General features: G+C 38.5%; 1 protein-coding gene across 3 annotated transcripts; it reads left to right on the forward strand.

Moving 5' to 3' along the window:
- Window positions 1–26,638, forward strand: CRBN (cereblon). Of its 3 annotated transcripts, none has more exons than XM_044253126.1 (11): window positions 1–27; window positions 5,946–6,055; window positions 6,675–6,877; window positions 7,742–7,891; window positions 11,819–11,978; window positions 20,243–20,305; window positions 21,515–21,599; window positions 22,379–22,494; window positions 23,344–23,408; window positions 24,066–24,197; window positions 25,403–26,638. In XM_044253126.1, exons 1-11 carry the CDS (start codon window positions 3–5, stop codon window positions 25,581–25,583), a joined length of 1,290 nt encoding a protein of 429 aa, XP_044109061.1. In that variant the 5' UTR covers window positions 1–2; the 3' UTR covers window positions 25,584–26,638. The 3 variants fall into 3 exon arrangements, with proteins under 3 accessions (XP_044109061.1, XP_044109059.1, XP_044109060.1); XM_044253124.1 differs by lacking the exon at window positions 1–27 and adding an exon at window positions 1,524–1,623 and having other exon boundaries at window positions 5,943–6,055; XM_044253125.1 differs by lacking the exon at window positions 1–27 and adding an exon at window positions 1,535–1,623.
- The last annotated feature ends 900 nt before the right edge of the window (window positions 26,639–27,538 follow it).

The raw sequence follows: 27,538 nt of genomic DNA on the forward strand, positions 1-27,538 counted from the left end.
TGATGTGTAAAGAAACGTCTTGTACAGGTAAATGCAGTTTGTTGAAATTCTATAAATCACAGTGAGGTTGATAATGCTACAGCATCAAACATGTGTATCTGTACACTTGCTTTCATCCTCTCCCCTGGTTCACCCTCTCTGACACCCATTCCCTCCACATTCTTTTGTCAGAGAGAGAGGCAGAGGCAGAAGCAGGCTTCCTGCTGAGCAAGGAGCCCCATATGGGACTCTATCCCAGGACGCTAGGATCATGACCTGAGTCAAAGGCAGCTGTTTAACCAACTGAGCCACCCAGGCGTCCCTCATTCCCTCCACATTCTATCCTGCACTTTCTTTTCTGTCATTCTGGCATATACTCACCCTTCAATTGACTAGAGTGATCATCTTACCACTAAATATCACAATGATGTATTCTATGTAATTGTCATTAACCCAAATGTAAAAGGTGATACTGTCAAAAATATTGCAGACATTTTTAACCAGAACAAATCCGGGGCAGTACTGGGTCTATTCTCATTCTGCAAATGGGTAAACAGAGGTCTGAGGCCATAAATGACTCTAACAAGGCCACAAAGTGATTTCGGGACAGAAGGCGGAATGACACCAAGTGGATTCCTGAATTTCACTCATTAGGAGGTTTTAGCTTTAAACTTTTCAGTGAGGCACGTTTTCTGAACTTCTATTTAAATCTCAGATGTATTATTGTTTTCTCCAGAGCAATGCTGCTGGTTCCTTGCAACCCCTCCCCTTCTCACCATGTTGAGATATATTATTTAATTTCAAGATTTCTCAGCTCTCCTCTGCGGCGGCAGAAATGGTGGTAACGACACTGCAAAAATTTTTGTCCGTTCTCCAAAACCAAAATCTTACCAGTCACAGCCCCACTACTGTAACAGAATTATGTTCATTGTTGCATACCTTACTTCTTTCGCCATATAACTTATTTTTACTTAAATGAAGTCATAATGACTCAGCCATTTTATATTCAGACAGTCTTACTTACCAATCATAAGCCTTTTTCTATTCTGTGTAATCATTTCGAGCGTTTGCTTCTGATTAATACATATCAATTTGGAACACATATGGAAACTACTGAAATTTGTTGAAAAGAGTATCAGCTATAAGCTGGCTGCCCTGGGAATAACTGATGTATTTTCCCAGTCTTCATAGGTCTACTTTGTATTTGGGGAATCAGAGTTAATGCCCTATAAGCTAGTTTCTGTTTGCTCCACGCCCCCCTTCCTTAAGCGCAAGGTGGAGACAAGGACCCAAGCCTCAGTTTCCCCACAGGTGAAATGTCACGCCAGGGGCGGGAACCTAGCAAAGGCTCCGCAAAGACCGCAGTGGGCAGGAAGTCACGAGTGGCAGGGACAGCTTTCTGACCCCGCGGCGCGTCCGCCTTTGGGCGGGCCGCAAGGTTTCCCGCCGCGCTGTGGGCCCCGGGGGCCGCCAGAGGGCGCTGTGGCCCCGGTGCGCGGCTGCGGCGGCGCGGTGCGGACTCTCCCCAGGCTGCTCGGGCGCCGCCCTGTCCCAGCCTCCTCTGCGGGTAAACAGACATGGCCGGCGAGAGAGACCCGCAGGACGCTGCGCACAACATGGGAAACCACCTGCCGCTCCTCCCTGGTAACCTCCCGGGGCTGGTACCCGGCGGCGGGACGGGGCGAGGCTCGAGCCTTGAGCGACGCGGCAGGGCTAGGGAGACGGGCGGGGGGCGGCACCGAGGCCTGCCGGGGCGCCCCGGAAAGGCGAAAGCACGTCAGGCCTCTGGCCAGAGACCGGGTCCGAGCGCATCTCTCTCACGCCGGGTCGCCCCAAGCTGTGGGCGAGGGGTTTTGAATTGGGGAGGGGTCTGCTCCCAAGAACAGAGACCCTCCCCTCTCTGTCCATTGTGTGTCCAGAACTTGGCTCCAAGGAAGCGGTTTAAAACTGAGGGGAAAAGAGGGAGGGGATATGGGGGATCCGGGCAGGTTAACAGCCGTTACTTTTCTGGACTTCTTCCGTTTACTAAGAGTGACAGCTAACAAGTATTAAGCACTTAACATTTCAGGGGTCCTACAGTAAGCGCTTTGCATACGTCTCTCTGTTTAATCCTCCCCGCATAACTTTTCTGATCCCGATTTGGTAGGTGAGAAATGGATTAGTGGATTAGTTCAGTGACTTGCCCAAGGTGACACAGTTGCAGAGCCGGAACTGCAGTTCTAGTCCTTCAGTCAGCATAGCCTCTGTCGCTTAACCACTTCACTGCCAAGGCAGTATTGGTATGTTTTTCTCAAGGTTTGTAGCTCAAGCAGGTAGTAGAATATGCTCGATAGAGACTTAGGAGTGTGATCTTATATTCAGTTTTCTTTTTTCCATTGTATTTCACAAAAATTTAGACCTTGGCTTTATATTAGAATCCTGGGCGGGGGGAAAAAAAGTGTATGAATTCATTGTACAAATTTGTCATGGAAGGCTATAGAAGTGATGCTTTTTAAGAGGTTACCAGACAAACTGGGTCTGTTAGGTGAGTTCCTTCACGAGATGTTGTGGAGTTGAAAATAGGTATGATACACAGTCTGGTACTTGAGGAAGTTTATAATCTCTATGAGGCAAAAGGTAGTTGATTTAGGACCTGATAAATTAATGCTGTTATTGTCCTTAAGAGGGATTGAGGTAAAGCACTGTGAAATGGATCTGGAGACATCCAAAAGCATACATTTAGGATGGGGTTGTGGAAGAGAATGCCTAGGCTGTGGTAGGTTGAGTCTAATTTGTTGGGGGAGCTTGAGTCTCTTGCCAGTGGGTTGAGGCTTTTTTCTGTGGGTTGCCAAGAAACAGTTGTGGGTTACAGGGAGTTGCCCAAGGAAGGCTTTTCTCGGAGGATTAATTTGTCCCCTGGGAGTTGTGTGAATTGAAGGAGAAGACTGAATGCATGCCCACCATATAGAAGGGACCTTTTATGTAAAAATAAACCAGAGTCAGAGTCAGTGGTTGTTCCTGAAGCCAACCTAACTGAATTGACATGAAGGTAAGTGTGTCAGCCTTTGACTGAAGAGCTGAGCTGTTTATTTCAGAGACATTAGCCCCACTCTGAATCTGCCAGATCCACTGTTTCAGGGAGGTTACTGATGTTCTGTCGGCATTCATGCGGTGCTCCCGCATGGATGAGTCATCAGGCTTCACCCTGGTAGTTCCGAACACAGTGTGTGTTTTGTTGAAAAGAATCAGGAGTGAGGGGGTGTCTGAGTGGCTCAGTTGGTTAAGCAACTGACTCTTGATTTCTGCTTGGGTCATGATCTCAGGGTCCCGGGATCTAGCCCCCACATCAGCTGCACACTCAGAGGGGAGTCTGCTTGAAGATTCTCTCCCTCTTACCCCTCCATGCTCCCATGCGCACATTCTCTCTCTCAAATTAATAAATAAATTTTTAAAAAAAGAAAAAAAGAATCAGGGGTGAGAAGGCCCAGAGAGGTTGTAGATATAATAAAGCTTTTCTAAATCATATGAGTTTTATTTGTAAAGAAACAATGGATCACCCATAAGTCCATGTAGTATGAGTTGTTTTGAGGAGCAACACTCTGTAAATGCTAAGGAAATAGTTTAATATTTAAGATGCATAGAATCCAGGGGCGCCTGGGTGGCTCAGTGGATTAAGCCGCTGCCTTTGGCTCAGGTCATGATCTCAGTGTCCTAGGATCGAGCCCCGCATCGGGCTCTCTGCTCAGCGGGGAGCCTGCTTCCCTCTCTGTGTCTGTCTGCCTCTCTGCCTACTTGTGATCTCTCTCTCTGTCAAATAAAATAAATAAAATCTTTTAAAAAAAAAGATGCATAGAATCCATCTTGGCCAAAGGAAACATTAATAAATAAACAACCGAGTACAGGGAAGTGGGTTTTGGCCATATTTATGAGAAAGGCGACTGTATATAAGGAAATTGATAGAGATTCTTTTTTTTTTTTTTACTTTTGGTGAAAATTCTCTTTTTTTAGCAAAAATATGTGTGAAGTGTTAGACAGCTGGCCAACCATTTAAATATAAGTTGAAATAATTGTGTTACTCTTTTTGACCAATCCCTGTATCTAGGAATTCCTGAGAATTAATAGAAAGTCCAAGGCAATTACTACATTGAAAAACATTTTTTTTCCTTGTCAGGAACCTAGCTGGAAGTAACTTGATTTAAATAGTGACATACACAAAAGAAAATGACAGTTTTGTAATGACATTTTACCTGTTTAGAAGTGTATTTGGGGCATGTAAAAGTATAGGAAATATGAGGTAAAAAATGAGATTCAGTTTTTCTAGGCCAGGATTTGTTAACCTCAACACGTTAGATTTGGGGGGCTGGAAAATTCTTTGTTGTGAGGAACTGTCCTGCCCGATGCAATCCTTACAAGATGTTTAGCAGCATCTCTGGCCTCCGCCCACTAGATGCCAGTAGGGCTCTCCTAGTTGTGACATTCAAATATATTTCCAGACATTTCCAAATATCCCTTGAGAGGCAAAATCGCCCCTGGTTGAGAACTGCTGATCTAGGGCAGGAATTTTACCCACAGCTGGCGTTAACAGGACAGACTCCCATTTAGTAGAATAGCACCTATTTTTCTAACTTTCTATTACTAATAACATCAAGGTATTAAAGTAGACCGGCTTAGTTTTCATAATTTAAAAATTATGTGTGGGGAGAGTTTTCTAAGGTACTACTTTAAAATATGTTTTAAGTTCCATGTGAGCTTTATTTTTAATTTAAAATTCCAAAACAAAATTGAAATGAAAATGATTACCGCATTTCATTTTTTAATAGTACAGTGACAGCCAAGGAAGTGATGTCCCTGCTATGAGAATATTTTTGCTGGGTAGTAATGTTAACTTTTCTGTTTTAATTAAAGGGCTTTCCTTCCTTCCTTCTCTCCTTCCCTCCCTCCTTCGTTCCCGTCTTCCGTAAAAACTCTTAAAATTAAGAGTTTGAAAGAAGCTTAGAGATTCTCTTGTTCCTGGCTGTCATTTTTCACATGTGGAAACTAAGGTATAATCAGGTGAAATGAGTTGTCTAAGTAAGGAGTCTAAGTTAGTTACTACTGGCAAGAGGGAAGAAACAAATCTCATACACTGAAGAATTTAAATATTTATGTAGATACTTCCTTTTCAAGGAGAAGGGAACATAGTCCCTCACCTCTTAAGTGTGAGTTGTGCTGTGTAATTGGCTTCCAGAGAGTACAATGTGGAAAGGAGGAAAAGAGTAACTTTACAGTAGAGAAACCTGACAAAGAATACCTCAGGCGGGTGATTATTGTCAACATCAGCAGTGATAAGTCATATTGATATTATGCACCCTTGATACGATGTGAGGAATACAGCCCTTAACCCCTTGTGGTGTTCTCCCCAAGGTATTTAACCTCAGTGTAAGCATGAGAAATATATCAAATTCTAATTGAGGGACACGCTACAAAATGCCTAACTAGTGCTCCTCACAAATGTGAAGGCCATTAACAATAAGGAAAGTTTGAAAATCAGCCCCAAAGAGGCTAAGGAGACATGACAGGTAAATGTCATGTGCCAACCTGGATGGGATCCGAATAAAATGTGGTGATTAGTTAGTAGCAATGTACCCACACTGATTGCTTAGACAAGTGTACCATACTAACAGAAGATGTTAGCTTATAGGGTAAGTGGAGGGGAGGACTACAGGAAAAGGAAATCTCTGTACTGTCTTTGCAATCTCTATGTAAATCTTGAACTATTCCAAGAAAAAAAAAAAAAAAGTCGTTAGTGACAGAGCCCGGCATAGACCCCAGGCTCTGGCTGCCTCTTCACAAGATGTGGAGATCACCACATGCGAGTGGTGTTTAGAAGAAGCCCTCTCGTGGGCTCAGAATCCTCATGAAGGAATTATGTATTTGAAGGGGAATATTGCTTTGACATTTTCTTGCATCCATTTTTTGTTTCTCATACTCTTTTACTTTTATAGCAGAGAGTGAGGAAGAAGATGAAATTGAAATGGAAGTCGAAGACCAGGATAGCAAAGAAGCCAAAAAACCAAACGTCATAAATTTTGACACCAGTCTGCCAACATCACACACAGTATGTACTGTAACAAATCTTATACAGTAGATGCATACATAGGACAGTAGATGGAGGTTCCTTACAACAAGTGGCTGAGGTTAGCCTTATTGGATATTACTTCACAGTAGGAATTGTGGATGAGGATATGGGCATTTGCCAGTAAGTAAACATGCTTAACTCTAAACGTGCTAATTTTCAAGCGGTTTGATACTATGTCCTGGACAATTCTTTGAAGAATTGGCTTCCTCCGTATGTTTCTGCTAGTAATGGAGCTACTAAAGTACTCCTTACTCTCTGCACTACTTGGTACTAGGGTGTTAGTTAACATTCTAACATTTTATAGTTGTCATGTGTGATATTTGGACATAGAGAGGTTTTTTATCTTAGTCAAAGAAAAATATTTTGAACTAAAAAATGCTCTTGAATTTGTGAGACATTCCTCGAAAGATAATAGAACTTCCACTCGTAAGAATCAGAATTAGATTTTCGTGTAGGAGGCTGATGCACTGACTTTGTTATTTAAGTAAATACTTGTGTCTGTTTATATTTCTTTTAATCTGATTTGCTCTTTAGTCTGTTGAGCTTGTACTTTTATTACATGTCAAAAATGACAGTGTATCTGTGTTTTCTTAAATAGTATCTGGGCGCTGATATGGAAGAATTTCATGGCAGGACCTTGCACGATGACGACAGCTGTCAGATTATTCCAGTTCTGCCACAGGTGATGATGATCCTGATCCCTGGGCAGACCTTACCTCTTCAGCTTTTTCGTCCTCAGGAAGTCAGTATGGTGCGGAATTTAATTCAGAAAGACAGAACCTTTGCAGTTCTTGCATACAGGTAAAATATTAGAATGAATTTGCTTAACACATTCTCTCTCATGTAGAGCCACAGCAGAGGTCAGTGTTAAAGCCAAACCTGACTATTATTTTGCATGCACAGGAGACTAGATAAGGATGTGAGGTAAGAAATTTTGATGAAAAGATTGAAAATGCAAGTTGGACTATTTTTACTGTTCTTATTACCATTTAGATCAGACATTTACTGTAACACACAAGCTTTCTGATATTTGAAATTTAATCACTTCTGTCTAATGAAAATTTCTGGAATCTTATTTTCAAGCACTGTCATTATTTAAAGAGAAAGAGGGCTTTGACATTTTAATGTACAAAGGAGTAACTTGTCCTTTTCTTTGTCTCTCGGAATTCATAAGTTGTCTATAGACCAGTGGCAAACTGGTATTTCAGGTATTCTGTGGCAACCGAAGGAAATCAGTGGTAGAGGCAGGAAATGAATGCGGGGATTTCCCACCCAACTACAATGCTGCTAATATTAAGCAGCAGCAATGATGGTCTGCTGAAGTAAAAGAATGTCTCGTTTGGAAAATGAGAGTTTAAACCCCTGTCTTAGATCATTTTCAATGACTAGAGAGACCTATTACTTTCCTAAAGAGCTCTAATTGTAATTCCTTTTTTGTTGTTGTTGTTTTTTGCTCTCATTGTAATACTGAAGCCTTCTGTGTCTGCATTCCTCATGTGATTTCAAAATAAAATGACAATAGCTTTGCAGTAAGGGCTAAATGCTGTAACTTTTTTATCATGTGTATTGCTTTTGCCACTTTGCACATTTAAATTTTTTTGCCAACTTTGCATATTTAAAAATTAAATGTTCAAAATTATTTCCTTTTAAAATTTATCTTGGAAGTAATATACAGGAGAGGGAAGCACAGTTTGGAACAACAGCAGAGATATATGCCTATCGAGAAGAACAGGATTTCGGAATTGAGATAGTGAAAGTGAAAGCAATTGGAAGACAAAGGTTCAAAGTCCTTGAGCTAAGAACACAGTCAGATGGGTAAGAAATAACATGGATCTTAAAGCTGTGTGTACATCATTAAATCAGGTGGTTTTCTTATATTTTTTTTTCTATTGTACTGATCCTTAACATTTTGTACTTTGAATTAGTTGTTCTATTTCCTTTGAAGGTATAGCCTGGTGGTTTCCATCTTGGCTATGCATCAGAACCACTTAGGAAGTTTTAAAATTATACAAGCTTGGGTTTTGTTCTCATCTCCCTTCCCTAAAGAGTGGTTTAACCTTGGGTGAGGCTCTAGCGTCTTTTTTTTCATGATTTCCAGGTGATTCTCATGACCCTCCAGGTTTGAGAATAGTCATATAAACCCAAAGTGCATTGTCTTTGGGGATAGGGCCTCTTTTGGATTGAAGACCTCTCTTCAGAGTGGAGAGGCCACAAGCTTCTGAGCTCTCTCTGTGTGTGCACTGGGGCAGCTGTGGTGTTTACAGTATGCCTGTGATATTTGAAAACCACACCAGTTGCACCTGCCAGCTGTCCTATCTGAGCTGTAGAAGCCATTTGCAGTTAGCACCCATCTCTGGTGTGAATTTTACATCACCCACGAATGTATTAACATATAATAAGTGGTCAGTAAATGCTTGTTGTCTCTGTACCTTATAAAGTTTGGAAATTCTCTGAGTATGTTGTTTTAACAGCTATTGTGGTATGGTTCTCATGGTTCAAGCTTTTAAAGTATCACTAACCTTATCAAAAAAAAAGAAAGAAAAAAAAATCCAGTTCACCTTTCTTTATCCTTTTAAAAACAAAGCAAAACAAAATAAGCATTTGTCCAGATAATTGATGTTACCCCTTGAGGGAGTGGTTCTCAACTCTGGCACATAAGAATCACCTGTGATATGTTATAAGGATACAGATTCTTGGGGTTCACCCAGTTCTAGTGAATTGGTCTCTTTACAGCAAAGCTGAAAATGTTACCTGACCTCTGTGTTGAACAGATAATATCCTCTGAACACGTGGAACTTCAGAAGTGTTGTCTTGTTCACATGGTGGACATTGACAAATATCACTGAATTATGGAAGTATAATGGACAATAAAGCAACCCTTTGGGGCTAGAGAAAGCATAGAAAAATGAGGGATGAGATGCCAGAGCCCTCAGTGGTACCCCCAGAACATTCCCAGTGCAGACTCTTGTGGTGTTAATACATTGTACTATCATTATAGGATTGTATATCAGTCTCCATCAATAGATGAGCTGCCTGTTTGTTCTACACTTAGAACCGTAAATGCTAGGTGAATGAATGAAACGGTGTGCTCCTGGGGGCTCTGCATTGTGATAATTAGCAAGCTGTTTTGTTACTGCAGATTTTACTAACAGTTCCATATTTAAAGTACTTCTTATACTCTTACTTAGAAAATTTTTATTATTTGTGGGTACTATATTGTAGGAACCATAAAAGAAAAATGACTTGGGAGAAAAGTATGTTTGTGAGGCTTTCTTCACTTTTGATTGTGAAAAAACTTCTCAACACAAGATGGCAGTAGACCATTAACTCTGAAAACAGGTCAAAGACTATGTTTGACTCTAATGAAGATAAACATGAAACTGATAGGGTTAGACAAGATTTGGCTTGGGAACATTCTCTTTATTATTCCATAGACCCACTGCTAAGACCTCTCACAGAGGTGAGTCTTTCTTACTATAAAAGGCTTCCCTAGAGTGGGATTTCTCTGTTTTGCCCCTCTGGCTTGTGACTCCCTTTAGTAGAAATGGTGAGATGGAGATAATATAGGGCATTTTCCTCTTTTTCCAAATAAGACAGCTAAGTACTAGAGAGAGGAAGTGATTTGCCCAAATTCATGCAGCTAGTAAGCAACAGTTGGTTGATTCTAGGTCCCCTGACTTCCAAACTTACACTCCTTACTCTACTTGAACTCCCTCCATAGCACCTTGAAACTCAAGCCAGTTTCCTTTTCTCCAGTCAAGTAGTGCTAGATAATAGTCACATCTCTTTTATGTAAATGACCCTTCATTTAAAAACTGTATAGCACTGCCTTCTGGCCTCTTCTGAGTTAGGAGTCTTTATTTCTTCGGCATTTTCTGAACACATGGAGGTTTTGTTTGTTTGTTTTGAAAAGTTAATGAAAAAGTAGAAGTGTGTCATTGAATCACCATAGAATCCTTCAAAAATTCCTGAGGATTCCTTAGCATGTGGAGAGAAGGAGATTAATACCCTGTTGGGAATTACAGGACAAGTTCTCTTACCTGTCATATCCAAAACCAATAATCAGCAATTATCTGAATTACTAGAACTGTCTGAACCTAATTTGAAAGCAGTTTTTATTGCTCAGCTTTATTCATTAAAGCCATTTTATTTAAGTCATATTTCATTGGTTTTTTTATATTACTTACATAAATTATGTAACTATAATCACAAAGCAACTGCTATAAACAGATTGGAAAGAAAGAAAAGTAGGTTTATTTAAAACAGAACCCACCAGGTGGGAGAACTAGCACGTGTGTGCAGCAGACCCTGGGCATGTCTAGCAAAAGCAGCGGAGAATGTTGCTCAGTCCTGCAAGGCAGTTGGGACAGCTGGTACTGCAGACTAATCAGTAAAAGGATCAGAAAGCCGATCTTTCAGTAACATTGATATTTTTATCATAATACAATAAAATCTTACATGATAGTTGAGTTAAACATCATGCATGATTTAGTTGCTGATGACCTTCAGGAAGACTCAGATTTCTAAACATTTCTGTAGAATGGCACACACTTTTGTTTTTAAAAATAAGATGATTTGTGTTCATGTGACAGCTGAAGAAAGAGATTTTTTTTTGTTTTTAATGACCTCTAATAATATGAGAACAATTTGAATGTAGTTTGAACATGTTTGGGTTTTTTTTTTAAAGATTTTCGGAAGTCATGCATACATAAATTTGAGCTTGCAGGAGGGAAATAAAGTTAGTGGAACGAGTCTAACCAAGTTAGCCATTTTCATTTAATAAATAGTAGAAGTATCAAAATTTCACTCCTAACTTTTTGTGGGTCAAGGCAGTGATTAATATGAAAAACCACTTGAGAATTTCTAAACATAATTAATAATGAAGCAGAAGCTGTAATACATTGAACTTTGTCAGTCTGATAGTGATTTGTTCCAGCATTCGAATGTACTAATATATTCTGCATTTCAAGAGCCGTACTCTAGGAGAAATGCTTCAAAAGAAAATAGCCCATAGGTACAGTATTCCTGTTGGCATTTGTTCATGATGAGATGTTTGTGGGTATGATATTCTCAAGTAGTCTGGAAATGGTGACTTCACTCTCATGGGAGTTTAAGTAATTTTTAGGTAAGAAAAAATAATATGCATATTTTGATTCTTTGCATTTTCAGGCTAAATGTTTGAGGAGGAGAAAAAAGAATGCACATATCAGTACAGGGTACATGTAATTCTGTAGTCTTATTTTAACTATCCATATAAGTGGGTTCTTGATTTTCTATTCCTTTCTCTACCTATTCTTCCAGTTAGATTAGACTTACGAGAAGGGACAGGTGTAAAAGCCAGGCAGCAGATGGGGATCTGGGAGGGGGTGTAGGGTATTTAAGAATGTCTAAGAAACTAATTTAGAAGTATCAAGCAGTAGTAGATGGTTGTAATTTGATTTTTTAAATTTCATTTCATCAGTAGACTCTATATTTATCTTAAATATACAAATCTCCCTTTACATTTCACAGTGAGATTGAAAATCTATGCTTTAGGTTATTTTGATTTTAACACTGGTATAATTTCTGGAATGAAGTATTTCTGAAAATTCTTGCATCTTAACATCAGTATCCTATGGATATGTTTAAAAAAGAAAACTGAAAAATCTTAGTATTTAAAATTACCCATAATGTTTAGAAACTTAATAGTTTGAGTTAGTTTATTTTAAAAATGAACACCATGCTTGGTTCTCTTTATTTTAGAATCCAGCAAGCTAAAGTGCAAATTCTTCCTGAATGTGTGTTGCCTTCAACCATGTCTGCAGTTCAGTTAGAATCCCTCAATAAATGCCAGATATTTCCTTCAAAACCTGTCTCATGGGAAGACCAGTATTCATGTAAATGGTGGCAGAAATACCAGAAGGTGAGAAACTGACTTTTTATGCATCTTCAAAAAATGAAGACAGGTTGCTTTTTTCCTGTATTTAAGAAAGGAACACAAACAACTCTCATGATTCATTCCCCAGACACCTTCTGTGATAATACTCTAGCTGCATTTGATCAAAGCTGGAGCTTCTGAAAATTTCATGGGCAGCCATTTATGTAAAAGCAGTTTGCAAAAATAGTAGAATGTCACAATTCTCTAAGGTGTTCCTGCTGCTATGCCTATCAGTTGTATATTAATTAATAGTTTGTGATTTTTAGTTCTGGAGAAATCTCTTACTAAATCTCTTACCATCAGATCAGATGTTTGGCTCTTGAATTACAAACACATTATCTTAAAGAAGAGTTTCAAGTAGCACATAGTAATGTGTTTGAATTTTTCTGGACTTCTGAAAGAAAAGCTTTTTAGTTATCTGTTTATACATTGTGGTTGACACCACAAAAGTTGGCTTGAGAGTATGTGCTCTGTTAAAGCATTGGTTGTTTCGGCATTAGTTCTTACACATATCCTTTTGGCTAGATCATGCTAGAAAATAATTGATGAAGCCTGTTTTACTCATTTTTGAGATGTATCAGTTTTGAGTATACAATTCCTGCCTAAAGGAAATGACTGACCATTTTTAAATTTAGGAAGTACAGGTTCTTTGAGGTTTATCTTTTTAAAATATGGATATAATTTCTATTTTAACCTGAAAAATTGTGCACTAATCACCCCTATTCTTTGTCAATTCATGCAGGTTTTAATTGTGAGTAAATTACCATAGGATCCCATGGAGCACTGGGTGTGGTGAAAAAATAATGAATATTGTTTTTCTGAAAATAAATAAATTGGGAAAAAAAACTTATATAATATTAGCTATAAAAAAAATAAAAAATAAATACATTCCCTCAAAAAAAAAAAAAATTACCATAGGATCCTGATTTAATATCAGTATAGACAACTGAAAAAGGAGTATTCTGCACTAGTCCATGTACCACCACTTTTAATGTTCTTGAGGTCGAGTTCGTCTAGTTTTCAGAGAGGGCCTTGTGAGAATGGCTTCTTGGCAGGCAGCAGGCTCATAACCAGGTGTCTGTAGGCTTCTTGATCTTGTTATTCTGTTTCTCAGTTGGACAATTAGAGACATGGTTTTGTGTGTTTTAACAAGTGTTTCTAGAAAGAACCTAATAAATGTTTAGATTGCTTAAGGATTCCCATGCCACCTTAACATTAATATTTTTGAAGATTTAAGAAATACTGCCTTCAGTTTGCAGGCAACTTTTGTATAGTTAGGCAGCCCTTCTTTTTTCAAACCTGATAGAGACATACTTTACCCCTGTTTTAGTTTAATGGTAGAACAGTGGAAGATTTTGTCACCGTGGTCATTTTAAATATCACTTGAAATAAGTATGTCAGAGTCAGCTCTAAAGTACATGGGCTCCAAGGAAGTAGCTCTGGAATTTATTAAGTTGTTTAATGCCTAATAGTGTGTTCAGCACCGGGTGCTGGTGATGTTATGTGGCAAGGAAACTGCATCAAGATGCTGCCTATTTATCATATTTAGATAGTTGCATGTTTCAACCATGAACTTGTTTTTTACGAGATATCAAGTGTTTTGATTTGTATCATTCTTCTGCACGAAGATTGGTTGTTAAAAATTAATCATGAAAAAAAATTCTAATTTTTCTTTGTAAAGTGGTAACCGGTAGGGTGTGACGGTCATTCATTCCTGGCTTAAGTGCTCCGTGCTGGCTGTGTGTCCTTGTCTGTGGGATCTTGCCATCTTAACCCTGAACATGAGGAGTTAAACAAATAAGACTGCTTTTTTATTCTAATTTTTGTATGAATTACTGATTGACTTCCTGTCCTGTGGCTAAAGCACCTTAGCTTGTTGACAGTAAATTCCGAATTAGGCCTTGGCAGCAGGGCTGCCACTGGCTTACCACAGGCAAAGAAAGCCAGACGTGAAAAGACCAAGGAAGCATGTTTGTTTGGAATCAGGTCCGTTTTCCCCCTCTTGTCTTATTTCAATAATAATAATTCTTCTTCTAGACCCTCAAACATTAGCACTGGGTTACTTTCATGTTCAGAGTTGCCAAGGACTAAACAGAAGGTGCTAAGGAAGAAGAGAGGCTTAAAAAGTTTTAGGTTTAGGAAATACAGTTCCTTCATCCTGTGTGTATTGCAGATTGTTAAATGTGTTCCCTTGCTTAGAATTTGAGTAAAGTTTGTTAGGTTCTGAAATTTGGGTCTAGATCACTAGGCAAGAAAAATTGCTTTATCTGTTTTGGACTACAGATGGCCTAAAAAACTGTTCTCCGCCCTGAGCCACTCACAAAGTGAAGGGAAAGGGGATGGTAGGTGTCCTTGGCGTCCACATGTGCTGGTCCTGTCTCTGGTTTGGCTTACCACAGTTAGGCAGGTGCTAACGTACCACAGGACTAGATTGCATAATACCGCTTGTCTTTAGATGGATCTAAGGCTCAATTCACTCCTCTCTTCATAGAGTTTATTCACATCTGCCCCATACTACCCACCAGCATCTTAAACAGTGCATCCGTTTGTCTTCCATGTCTGAGAAGTAGGTAGTCAGAATTGGAAGATGCTCATGTGATTCTAAGCCAACCCAAGCTTACCAAATTGCCCTACCTTTTTAGCAGAAATGATATTTCGAGGGTCTCAGAGTGTGGCCTTCCTGATGTATATTCAGTGAACCTTGAAACTGCACACACTTCTCCACATTTGCCACTGAGAACTGCACATCCCAAATGACAAAGAATTAAGCTTCCGCAAGTATTCCTGTGTCATCGTCCACTCAGCAGGGCAGCATCAGAGAAGATGTCCCTCATCCCTAAGGAGTTCAGCCAGGATAATCAGGGAACACTCTTCCAGAGTTCATTTCCATCTGGAAATGTTCCTTGTTCTGTGATTTGATCTTTGAAACTAATGTTTACTTATTTCCTCAGTGCCTTTCACCCCTCCCTGGGTTTTTGTAGTGGGGTACTCGGTGAGGAAGCATTTCTTTAACCTACTCGGGAGCATGACGTACATGTTTTTAAGTACACTCCCTCCTTACCCAGACTATCTCTTCATTCCTTTATTACAGCCGTACTGCGTTCATCAGAAAAGAGTTGACTGTGAAATGTAAAAAACTGAAATGTGGAAACAAATTAAGAAAGTGTTTGATGCTCATCTTTCCAGTCTTGCTGAATTTATAAGCCATGCTCATATGGAACAGGGAAGAACTGAACACTGACTGATTCCCAAGGGCAAAGCCCTCCAGTGCAGGCTCACACATTGGTTTCTAAGTCTGCCATACTTTCTCTGTGAAGACACAGATTTTCTCATTTTGTTCTGTTTTCTTATGTGAAAGATACACTGTCCCAGACCTGTTCTTTCTTATAGATTTTCTGTATTGGCTTTTGGAACACAGCTTCCTTGTTACTGCCAGAGCTGCAGTGTTCTCTGGTGTGGCTGCACTAGCCTGTGTCTAACCAGTCCCCAAAGATGACCGTGTACACTGACCCTTCGTACATGTAAATATGTATGATAAATTTTGAGACATGGGATTATTGGAGGACGGGGAAGCTGCATTTGTAATTTGGACAGATATTTTCAGCCTGCCTTACTAAAGAGGTTTTCCCTAAGTGTACCCTGGTATCAGCTTCACAGACAGTGTAGTATTCAACTTAATTTTTGATGATCTGATAAGTAAAATACAGAATCTTCTTGGAGATTTAATATGAATTTCTTTGGATATGAATGAGGTGTAACATTTTGTGTTGAATGGCAATTTGTATTTTCTTTACTAGGAAGCATCTGTTCATTGTATTTGTGCTTTGTAGATTTTTAGTTCATCATATGTCAGGAAACTTACCCTTGGTCTGTACCTAATGGGTTTCAAACATTTTCCCTGGTTTGTGACTTGTCTTTGGCATATTTTAGAAAGGTTTTTTTTTCTTTTTGTCCTTACGTAGTTGAATTTACCTTTGTTAATGCCTCTGTATTCTGAATTATATCTAGTAATTACTTCCCCAGAGGACTCTTATAAAAAAAATACTAAAAATGTCATTTTTTACTTTTGATTGTTGATTTCATTGCTCTTAATGAAATCAAAACTTTTAAGCTTTTACCATCTATGGTTTATCCGGCTGTGAATTCAGTTCTGGGTTTTTTTTGTTGTTGTTGTTGTTTTAACCTGATGGCTCCCTATTGTCCTGTTAGCATTTTCTGAAAAGGTCATAATTTCCTTCACTGCTATGACCGGATGTCATGTAGACCAAATTCATGATTCTTCATTTTCTTCTGCTTTGTTGTTAGTCTCCATAATACTGTTACAGCCATTGACAGTCTCTAATTTTTGTAAATATAAATATAACTGGTAACCCCCTTGCTAGTCTTCTCTTTTTTCAAGGTGTTGCTGGCTGTTGCTTTGCCTTTTCATAGGAACTTAAGAATTTGTTTTTGTCTTGTCCCAGAATAATAATAGGGGCAGTGAAACAGTAACATCCATTGCCTATTTTTATAGTAAAGAAGAAAAAAGTCTTGAAATCTTGGGCTCTGCGTGGTCAAGGACTTCCGTGGACAGATTTATGATTTCCCAGGCGTCCATTTTATCCTTGTAGTTGTGTATCTGCCTTGAGGAGTTTAGAACTCTCAGAGCAGGAAAGAGCATATCCTTCCCTTCCCCTTTTTCCATTCAAGTAGGGATTTGGTAAATGAAGGAAGGAAAAAAAACTAGTAGCTTTTGAATTACTTGGATAGATTATTTTCATTATTTACATTGCTGATCGTGATGGGATTTAATACAATAAATGACCACCTTTGGTCACTGTGTATATCAGTGATGATGATTTACTATTCATGTTTAGCCTTTTACATTCCTCTTCCAATTTCATTGTACTTCAACCATTTAAGAAGAGTTTCACATTTTTTAAATATTCCACATTATTGGAAGACAAAGGTGGAGCTATAGTTATGAAGTTTAAAAATGGAAGAATGTGATGAATTTCCTTCAGGTAACAGATATTTCATTTTAAGGGGCTTTCTGCCTTCTTTCAGTAGTAAATCCTGTTCCCAGAGTGACTATATCTTCTCTAGAGAATCAGTCAGTGGTCATTTTTAAGCACCTAACTTTTGGGCTGGTATTAAAACTTTTTTGAGGTATAGCCCTTTTAAGAAGTAAGTCATGGTGTTGATATATGTGAAGAATGCCGATAAATTGCTAGAACTTACCATCGCTATTACCCAGATACAAGACAGGAGCCTCTGCTTATTGTGTCGGAAGTCTAAATTGGACTTGAAATTGGAGATATTGAAATGGCCTAAATTTGGGCATTATTTGCTGTATATAAGCTAGCTGGTCTTTTTTGGTATACTTCTCTTCAGTTCTGGGTTTTTTTTTTCCCCCCTGATGGCTCCCTATTGTCCTGTTAGCATTTTCTGAAAAGGTCATAATTTCCTTCACTGCTATGACCGGATGTCATGTAGACCAAATTCATGATTCTTCATTTTCTTCTGCTTTATTGTTAGTCTCCATAATACTGTTGTAAAGTTGACTGTATAAAACACATCACAAATATGAAGGATAAATGTATTTAATTGATCTTAGAACTTTAGAGTCTGTCACGATAATCCTGATAAAGAACTTTAATGGCCTTCTCACTGTAAAAAGGTACAGAACTGAGACACCTGTGTTGCAGGCTGGTCACATTCACCAAGCTCGCATAGGAAGTAAGGGCATGTGGTTACCATCCTGACCCGCTGCTCTGCTCTCAGTAGACTAGCTGGCCATGCTCTCTGGTCGCCTTACGTTCTCATGAGAAGGAATGTTTATAGATGAATAAATTGGTTTGGCTCCTATCTTGATATGAGTGCCAAATAAAATTATATGCTTTTGTATTACAAAAATGATCATTCTCCCATCATTCTAAGTGTAGGTAAATAACTGAACGGAGTGTGCAGTGTGTGTCAGCCAGCCACACTGAAGCTTTGTTGGATTTTTGTCATATTGTAATTCTGAGTATACCACCAGAAAGTAAGCTGCTCTGCACTAAGTATATGCTCCACAGGGCAAGAATTTTAGTCTCTGTTGTAATCCCTGGTTTACCCCAAATGCCTGACACATACTGGGCTCTCAAAGTGTTTTTTGATTATTTGAATAATGGTTAGTCATACTCCCTGGATGCACAGTCTAGCAGCCCCCATTTATGAGCTGTGACCTTGGGAAAGTTTTACCATCCTTCTCTGCCTCTGCTTCCCTATCTTTGGAACGTGGATGATAATGCTACCAAACTAGAGAACTTTTGTAAGACACATACGGACATAGACGCCTCTGTTATTACTGAATAGTCAGGGTTGCCTGATAGGCTGCTTTAGTGTTTTTATTTTGTGTTTTTATTCTGTAGTATTTATTTGTACTGTGACCAAAATCCTTAGTCTTTTAACTTTTTTTGGCTTAAACATAAAGAACTGATTGGAGAGTAACTTAAGTGTCTTATGTTCTCGCTCCTCTGGCTTAAATTACTTTTCAAACATGTACTTGGAGGCCATCCCAGACCTATCTTTTGGTAGCTTCAAATACAAGAAGCATTATATTAAACCAAAAATTCATCTCATTAAAGAATCCTTTGATTCATGAGCCTTGAAAAACAAGTCTATCCTCATCCATGTAAGTATTTCCCTAAGATATTTTAAAATAATTATCATGTCCCCTTGAGAGGCAGCTCCAAACTGAACATCTGTAGAGAAAACTCTTGACCTCCTCCTAGCATCCTGGCCCCTGACAATTGAGGTTCCCATTTCTGACTGTCACAGAAGGGGAACATTATTGTCTCATCTTAGATTCTGGACTTCTTCAAGCACAGGATTGCATAAGAGAGTAGGATATGAGCTCTGCAGCACAAAGGGTAGTTCATAACTATCAGCTAAGTCCCAAGTCTTTCCTACATGTATCATGTACCTTCCTCATTTCACATCCATTTGGTCTTACGAGTACAAGCATAGGCTCTCCCTTTCATTTTGTTAAGTCTTAAGAGCTTGCTTTGCTTGTTCTACTATGGGACAGGCTGTGTTGAGCCACCTTCCTCCTTTCCCACCCACTTTTCATGTGTCATACCCAGTGTTAGTTAACAGTCTACAAAAGTATGAATATCTGTACCTCTGTAGATTTTATTTTCTTTATTGAGAAAGATGTAATCATTCTTTATTCTCCTCAGGTTTGATAGGCCTTGCTTGATCAGGTGCAGTATGTTGTCTCCCGTTTGTTGCTGTTAACAGCACTACTGCAGTGTATTCTCCCAATCATATTTTTGTGTCCTATAAAACACCTTGTTTTCCAGACTTTCTTGGTAGGTCATACATTTATTTTTCCAAATGAACTTTAACTTATGCTTCTTAATTCCAATCATGTTGGTATTATACTGAATATAAACTTTGAGGACGGACATCTTAATGATTATTGAGCCTTCTCATCAAATGTAGAAATTCTACTGAAATTTAAGTATAATTCACATTTTTCTATGGATTTAGGCCCACTCTTATTTGGATTCCAAAATGCAACAACTGGAAGACACACCCAGTGCTTTTCCCCTTTCCTGATTTCTGTTAAATGGAGACTTAATCATGCTGAGTCTCAAGTGTATGATCATTGTTTTCTTTGAATTGCCTCATTTCTTATGCTTGCCTCTTGGTAATTCAGTTGAAAGCCATTTAAAAAGTTTTACACAAAGACCATTTGGATGGTAGTTTCACTGCACATACTGAACCAACAAATAATAGTATAAAAGCAGGTAATGTGGTCAACTGAAGTATGTTTAGTCACTCTTCAAGTTCATCTTAATTTTACTAAGTTTGCTTGGCACTGAAATTTCATGAACTTTGCCAGGAAGAATGACGATTCTAGGGCGCCTGGGTGGCTCAGTGGGTTAAGCCGCTGCCTTCGGCTCAGGTCATGATCCGAGTCCTGGGATTGAGCCCCACATCGGGCTCTCTGCTCAGCAGGGAGCCTGCTTCCCCCTCTCTCTCTGCCTGCCTCTCTGCCTACTTGTGATCTCTCTGTCAAATAAATAAATAAAATCTTAGAAAACATGATTGTCAAATTTAATAGAAAACCATCAGATACAGGGTTATCTATAAAATGTTCCATATTTTTGAAAGTAAAAATTTTTTTCCAGGGTCAAAATTAATTTTCAGGTATTTTTCTTTCCACTATAAGAATCTTTACAGAGTTTCTTAAGTGACTTTTTTTTTTTTTCTGTTTTCAGAGAAAGTTTCATTGTGCAAATTTGACTTCATGGCCTCGCTGGCTATATTCCTTATATGATGCTGTAAGTATTACCTTGTACTTTTTTCTGGGGTAAACCTTGTCCTAGTTAAGGGTCATAGTCTTTCATACTCAGTGCTATCTCATTTTCAGAACTAATCCCATCTTTTACATTTAGGTAGAGCACGAAGAAATCAGATACTACTGAATTCACTTTGTCTTTATAGGATTTTTCATTTTCCTAGTTTCTAGTGGCTTATAAATTTAGGACAGGATGAGACATTTTGGGGTCTACTAAGGATTTGAAATGTGGTGAGCATAGGTAGATTTAGAAAATTAAAGAATCCTGTAATATTATTTTGGTTTTTTTCCTATACGAAAATATAAACTTATCTCCTGATCCCCAGTTAGTCCGTCCTCTACATCCTCAAGTGTTTTGCTTCTCAAATTGTAATACTTAGGCATCACCATGCCTTTCAAAACTTAAACTGGAATTGTTCAAAGAATCTGGGTTTTAGACACAAAAGACTCTGTTTGAAGCTCTTTTATCGTTTCCTCTGTGGTTGGGGCAAATTACTTACCTAAATAATTGGATTTTAAAAATGGGAATAATGATAGTTACTGTACTTGGCACATAGTAGGACATTCAACAAATGTTAGTCATTTCCCTTAGTGAATCATCTCATGCACAGATGTGGAATCTTGCTTCAGAAGATGAAGCACTGAAAGTTGAACACTTACCGCAAGCACAACACTAAAGGAAACTACAGTTCACTCGGTCCTGCAGCAGCTTTGGGCCATTACAGATAAACAAGTACTGTTCGCATACATTTGTGAAAAGATAGTACGCACTGTTGTTTACCAAAGAGGTGCCAAGTAAGGTATGTAGGTAGCAAGTGCTCATGAAGTTTATAGGAGCCACTGTCCCTACGAACAGTCAGAAAAGCCATCCTAGAAAGGGGGAGAAGAGAGGCCAGTTCCACACAGTTGATCAAAGAACACCCAAAGGACAGCAAGTCAGGAGCCTATGCCACTGGGAAAGGACAGTGGAGGAGAGGGGCCTGGAAAGCCAATTTAGTGCTGGGCCCATGAACTGGGGCTTTGGTCATCAGAGCGTAAGAAAACAGACACTTTTGAACAGGGATTCAGATTTTAGTACAGTGAGGACTTAGGTTGCTACTAATACATTCGTTTTATTTTATGAGTTGAAAATCTGGCATTAAGTTCTAAAAAGTCTGTGAACCTTATTATGGCTGCTTTTATTTTAAACAAGGAAACTTTAATGGATAGAATCAAGAAACAGCTGCGTGAATGGGATGAAAATCTAAAAGATGATTCTCTTCCTTCAAATCCAATAGGTATGCAAAGTCTACTTCCTTCCTATGGCCTTTGATGTTTTAGTAAATCATTTTTCTGTTTAATATTTTTATTCATTCTGAAAAGCATAGATATTTGTTTTGAACATTTAAAAAAAATGAGTAATTAATTGTAACAGAGTTCTTCAATTTTGTGAGCAGTCTAATCTTAAGCAGTTTACCAGTTAAGTTCAAATTGCAGACAAGATCAGGCATGTTCAGGGTGTTATGGCCATAGACCAAATTGCAATAAATGGGGCACATTCAAAAACTTGAGTGTCAGGACTCTCCCTGTTCTTTAAGATGGCTTTGAAAAGGACCCTAGTTCTAAGACTTATTTATCTTACGTACATATAATCTCTCGTTATTAGGTACAATTACTGTAAGCCATTTTTCTAGTCTTGTAGCAGACTGACTACTTATATCATGGGTTTGATTTTCATGTTTAAAAGATCGAAAAAAAAAAAAGTGTTAATAAAAGAAACCCAAACTCCAGGGCACAGCTCTTTGGAGCTTGCCACTCTCACTGCAATAAACTTTCCCACCTATATTGCTCAAAATAAATAAAAGACATTTCTAAAACCAATTATGGGAAAAGAAATTAATTTTGGAACTTCCTAAGAATATATACTCAATAGCTAGTATATTTTAGTATTGTTTATAATTATGTCCAATACATTCTTTGGGAACTCTGTAGAGAGGGTTTATTTAAAAAAGACATTATTATATGATTCATATTTGCTTCAAATATTTAAAACTTAAAAAACCACCATGTCTTTAAGATTTTTCTTACAGAGTAGCTGCTTGTCTTCCTATTGATGATGTATTAAGGATTCAGCTCCTTAAAATTGGCAGTGCCATCCAACGACTTCGCTGTGAACTAGATATTATGAATAAAGTGAGTAAAGTTACCATGTTCATGACACCCATATTTTAGGCTTGATTATCTATGGGACCCAGTCATGTAGTCACGCAATTAGAAAACTAGTTGTTCGCTAGTTTTACGTGATTCATTTTTTTCAAGATTTTAATTATTTATTTGAGAGAGAGTACCCTAGAGAAAGACAGCAAGCATAAATGAGGGGGGAAAGGGGAAAGAGACTCCCCTCTGAGCAGGGAGCCCAACGTGAGACTCTGTCCCAGGACCCTGAGATCATGACCTGAGCCAAAGGCAGACACTTAACTGAACTACCCAGCCACCCTGCTAGTTTTACATGATTTTTTTTTTTAAGATTTTATTTATTTATTTGACAGACAGAGATCACAAGTAGTCAGAGGCAGACAGAGAGAGGGAGAAGCAGGCTCCCTGCTGAGCAGAGAGCCCGATGAGGGGCTCGATCCCAGGACCCTGGGATCATGACCTGAGCCGAAGGCAGAGGCTTTAACCCACTGAGCCACCCAGGCACCCCAGTTTTACATGATTTAAAGGATAATTTAGATATTTCATTTGGGATCATACAGACACTTAGACTCTTTTTACATCCCTCAAACACTTTCATTTCTACACGAAGCATTTGTGCTTATAAGTGTCTATTACTTTTTGTCCTACAAAGTCAGTAGTTTTATAAGTGAGTATGTGTCAAATCTCAGAGGTTTTCTTAGTCCTACTTTAAAACTCTGTTTTTGAATGGTTGTAAGGAAAGCACGGTATTTAGAGGGAGCAATACTTCAGTTTCTTGATGGGCTTTGTAATTACGTAATTAACAAGTGTGAATTTTCCCCACTCATTTTCTCTTAATTTTTTTAGTGTACATCTCTTTGCTGTAAACAATGTCAAGAAACAGAAATAACAACCAAAAATGAAATATTCAGGTGAGAAATGTTCAGTATACTTCTGAATACATTTTCCCAACTGCTCTAACAGAGTTACAGTCAAGGCTGTATTTCCATTATCCATATATCTTCCTTATTAAAAACAGTCATTCAGCAAATGCTCTAAGGGAGTTTAAGAAACCCTTCCTGACTGGGTGCTCAGCAGCAGTGGTGATTTAAGATCTTATTCACAAGTAACGGGCATGGTAAAGTCAAACAAGGGGAGAATTCTTTTCTTCCCCATTCCTGCTAGATAATTTATCTTCCTAGTGATTAAGGACCTAAGATGAATGCCTCAGGTAGGATCTTCTAGGCACACATAGGGCCCTTCTGAACATGTACTGATCCTGTGTAACATAAATGTGTAAGAATTACTTTAGTACAAAATGATAATTCTAAATCAGGACAGTAAGGAAACTGTTGCCTACAAAGTAATCAGTTACCCAAGGATGCCTAATAGGACCTTTTCACTGTACTTTCACTCTCAGAGACTCCTTTAGATGAGCTCCGTTTTACAAACCTGTAGACTGAGTGAAACTGGGCTGACTCCCAACCTCCTGTTTACATACTAAAGGTCTGATGTTACCTCATATAACCTCTAATTAGACTTTCTCCTTCCCATTTTGACTTCTCTTCTATGCTGATTATCTCTTGTAGTTTATCTTTGTGTGGACCGATGGCAGCTTATGTGAATCCTCACGGATATGTGCATGAGACACTGACCGTGTATAAGGCTTGCAACTTGAACCTCATAGGCCGGCCTTCTACAGAGCACAGCTGGTTTCCTGGGTAATGTGGTGGTTACTTTTGCGGGAGGAGGGGGGGTCCTTAATTGGACAGAGTCCTAAGCAGAGTTGTTAGAATTATAATCAAAAATAGACAATGAGATGAATACTATTTAAATGCTCTTCATTTTATGAATGGCTAGTAACAGCTACTTTGGCATACTCTCACTAAACATAAAGTTAGAAGGTTGCCAACTGCAGTTATCCTTAAATTAACTATGCATTTAATCCAGAATTTTCATTTTTCCTTTTAGCTCATTCTGAAAACCAGCTGGCTTATAACCCAGTAAAACTGTATCTAGACCACATTCTGTAGTATTTCAAACCAGAGAGTATTTCCCAATGGAAGAGCCATTGAATCCTGGTTTTCTTCAAATTTTTTTTCTGTTTAGCCCAGTGCCCTTCAAAGTAGGAGCCTAGGACCAGCAGCACCACCTGGGAACTACTTAGGGTTCTTGAAAAGAGTAAGGCTGAGGGAATTCTGGGTCATTCTTTGATTTTTGAAAAAGCAAGCAGAGATTGGGGGGGGGGCACCTGAGTAGCACAGTTGGTTAAGCGTCTTTTAGTTTCTGCTCGGGTCATGATCTCAGGATAGTTGAGATCAAGCCCCACGTTTGCTTAAAACACCGTCCCCCAGGCTTTCTCTCTCTAAAATAAATTTAAAATAATAATTGCCATTTTGGACATAGGACCATATCACTTGGATTGTCCAGTCTTATTTATAAGGATTAAAACTAGAATTAACTTGTTAATAAACATGTGGGAATATACCTAGGGAATGGTTTCAGTTACAGGATTTGGTTTATTTTGCTAGTTATAATTTGAGTTTCTGGATGAATTTTCTGACAAAATCATACTTCAGTAAAGTAGTTCTTAGATTTTTAGATGAGAAATTCATGTATCTCTCCCTCCCACCACCTATTTTAACTCACAAGAATGTATTTCTGGAGGTGGATGGTGTTTTGTAACGTGACTGCAATACAAAACCACCAAGGAAAGGTACCTGCAAGTTAATCCCATATCAACAAGATTCAGTTTTTTGTCCAATGCCAAGAAAGAAAAAAAATAAACACAGCTTAAGAGCACAATCAAGTTTGTTTCAGGAAACAATATAGAATTTAGCTCTGTCTTGATAACAGCTTTATACGATGATAAGCTTGGGGTACAGAGATGTGTTTCCTTAGCTGATACCCTTCTTTAATTTTGTAGGTATGCTTGGACTATCGCCCAGTGTAGGATCTGTGCAAGCCATATTGGATGGAAATTTACAGCCACCAAAAAAGACATGTCACCTCAAAAATTTTGGGGTTTGACTCGATCTGCTCTGCTGCCCACTATCCCAGACACTGAAGATGAGATAAGCCCCGACAAAGTAATACTTTGCTTATAAACAAATGCAGTAGAGATAAAGTTAATATTTATTAAGTTGGTCTTGTAAAATCAGATCTGCTTTGGAAATTACTGCATTTGATGCATACCCAAGTAAAAAGCAACATTATATGGAAGGTTACAGTTTCTTAGTCAAAAGGTATTTGAAGTTTTAAATTAAAATATACTATTGAAAGGATGAAAAACAGTCTAGAAAACTTGGTTTTTAGGAATATCTACCTAGGTACCTTGGTATCATTCTAGTCTGGCCTGCTAGGACATGAAGACCTCTCTGGAAGGGAGGAGATGGGTTTCCTGCACGAACCTCTTTGTAATTCCTCTGACACGAGGTTAGCCACTTGCTCGTGATACATTGAACCAACAGCAAGTTCTTACCTGTGCTCTGACGGAAGTTCCCAAAGCCAGGGTGCCAAATACAAGGTCCTTTAATTTTCTTGAGTTTCTCTCATACTGATTTGTAAATTTTGAAAATATTAAAGAGTTAAAATATACAGTTTGAGCCCCAAAATAGTGTTCATTTCCTTACGCATTTGTTAGTGAGAAATATAACTTATTCGCTCAGTGTTTCTCTGAACAACCTGGTTATTCTGTTCCAAATTCCAATTTGAACCTAAATTAATACGGAACAGAGATATTTATTAGAACACACCTCCCTTCTATCTGGCTAAAAAGTAACTATATTTTGTAAGCACCTCCATTCCATGTAAATTGAAAATCTCAAGTAAAATTTAAGAGCAAACAATATTACACATCTTTGTTTAAATAATGTAAAATATATACTCACAAGCTGATAATTTAAGCATTAAGATGAAGTTTTAGATAGATTGATTAGCCACCTACCTCTTCGCTTTTATGTTCAAGTGTTGATTGGATCCTTTCACATTTGTGTAAATAGGACGACTTCACTGCTTTACATAATTGGGGAAAGTTCAACTAATGGGGAGAAATGTATGAGGCCAAAAACAGACTGTTAAATCTCTTTTTTTAATTTATTAATATTTTCTTTTACCAAATGTGCAGTGGGTATGATTGCCTAAACTAAAATGCTCAACTGAAGATCTCATGTTGTGTATTTATGTACAGAAGTAAGTGAAAAGCATCTCAAGAACACTGTCCATTCTGTAGGACATCCCCAAGCTATAGGGGTTTTGTAGTACTAAAAACCTTGGGTTTACAGGACTGTAACCAGTTGTTTAGACAGCCTTACACTATGCCAGCAGCACAGTCACAGAGAGGGCACACTACTTTTACTTTTGCCACCTGAAGGGTATATTCTCACAGTGTTCTATTTTGTTTACTAACACCGGCCAATAAAATTTTCAGATATATAAAAGAAATGCATTTAACACTATTTTAAACTGGTTTTACAAGTAACAAAAATAAGACCTCTGAAATACCTCTCTCTCTCTACATACTTCTATTTAGAAATACAGGTTCTCTGAGTTTTAGTGAGACTTAAATTACTAACTTGTCCCCACAAGGGACAGAGATGCTAGGACTGGCTACACAAAAAGTAAAATCAATTATAAAATGTCAGAATGTAACAGCTGAAACAATACTTGGCACTGTACCCCCCTTTACCTACTGAAAGCATTTGGGGCTCAAGCCTTTAAAAAGCATACATACAAAGTCTGGTCATGGATGTTTTAATGTAGGCCATATCTTTTTTTTTTTTATGACAGACAGAGATCACAAGAAGGCAGAGAGGCAGGCAGAGAAAGAAGGAAGCAGGCTCTCTGCTGAGCAGAGAGCCCGATGTAGGGCTCGATCCCAGCACCCTGGGATCATTACCTGAGCCGAAGGCAGAGGCTTTAATCCACTGAGCCACCCAGGCGCCCTGGCCATATCTTTTTAATTTGTGGAAAAAAATTAATGACTGAGGGTATAGGAGTACTATTGCCATATATAAACCTGATGTATACTGTCATATACCACATAAACACATTTATCTTCCAA

This window comes from Neovison vison, chromosome 6 (genome assembly GCF_020171115.1).
Source record: "Neovison vison isolate M4711 chromosome 6, ASM_NN_V1, whole genome shotgun sequence".
In the NCBI taxonomy this organism is placed as follows: domain Eukaryota; kingdom Metazoa; phylum Chordata; class Mammalia; order Carnivora; family Mustelidae; genus Neogale; species Neogale vison.

Excerpts from the sequence above, each read along its gene's own strand:
- CRBN (XM_044253124.1), top strand. The coding sequence starts at position 1,557 with ATGGCCGGCGAGAGAGACCCGCAGGACGCTGCGCACAACATGGGAAAC. Across the intron at positions 11,979-20,242 it reads GGTGGCAGAAATACCAGAAG|AGAAAGTTTCATTGTGCAAA; the intron begins GTGAGAAACTGA and ends TTCTGTTTTCAG. Across the intron at positions 24,198-25,402 it reads GAGCACAGCTGGTTTCCTGG|GTATGCTTGGACTATCGCCC; the intron begins GTAATGTGGTGG and ends TTAATTTTGTAG.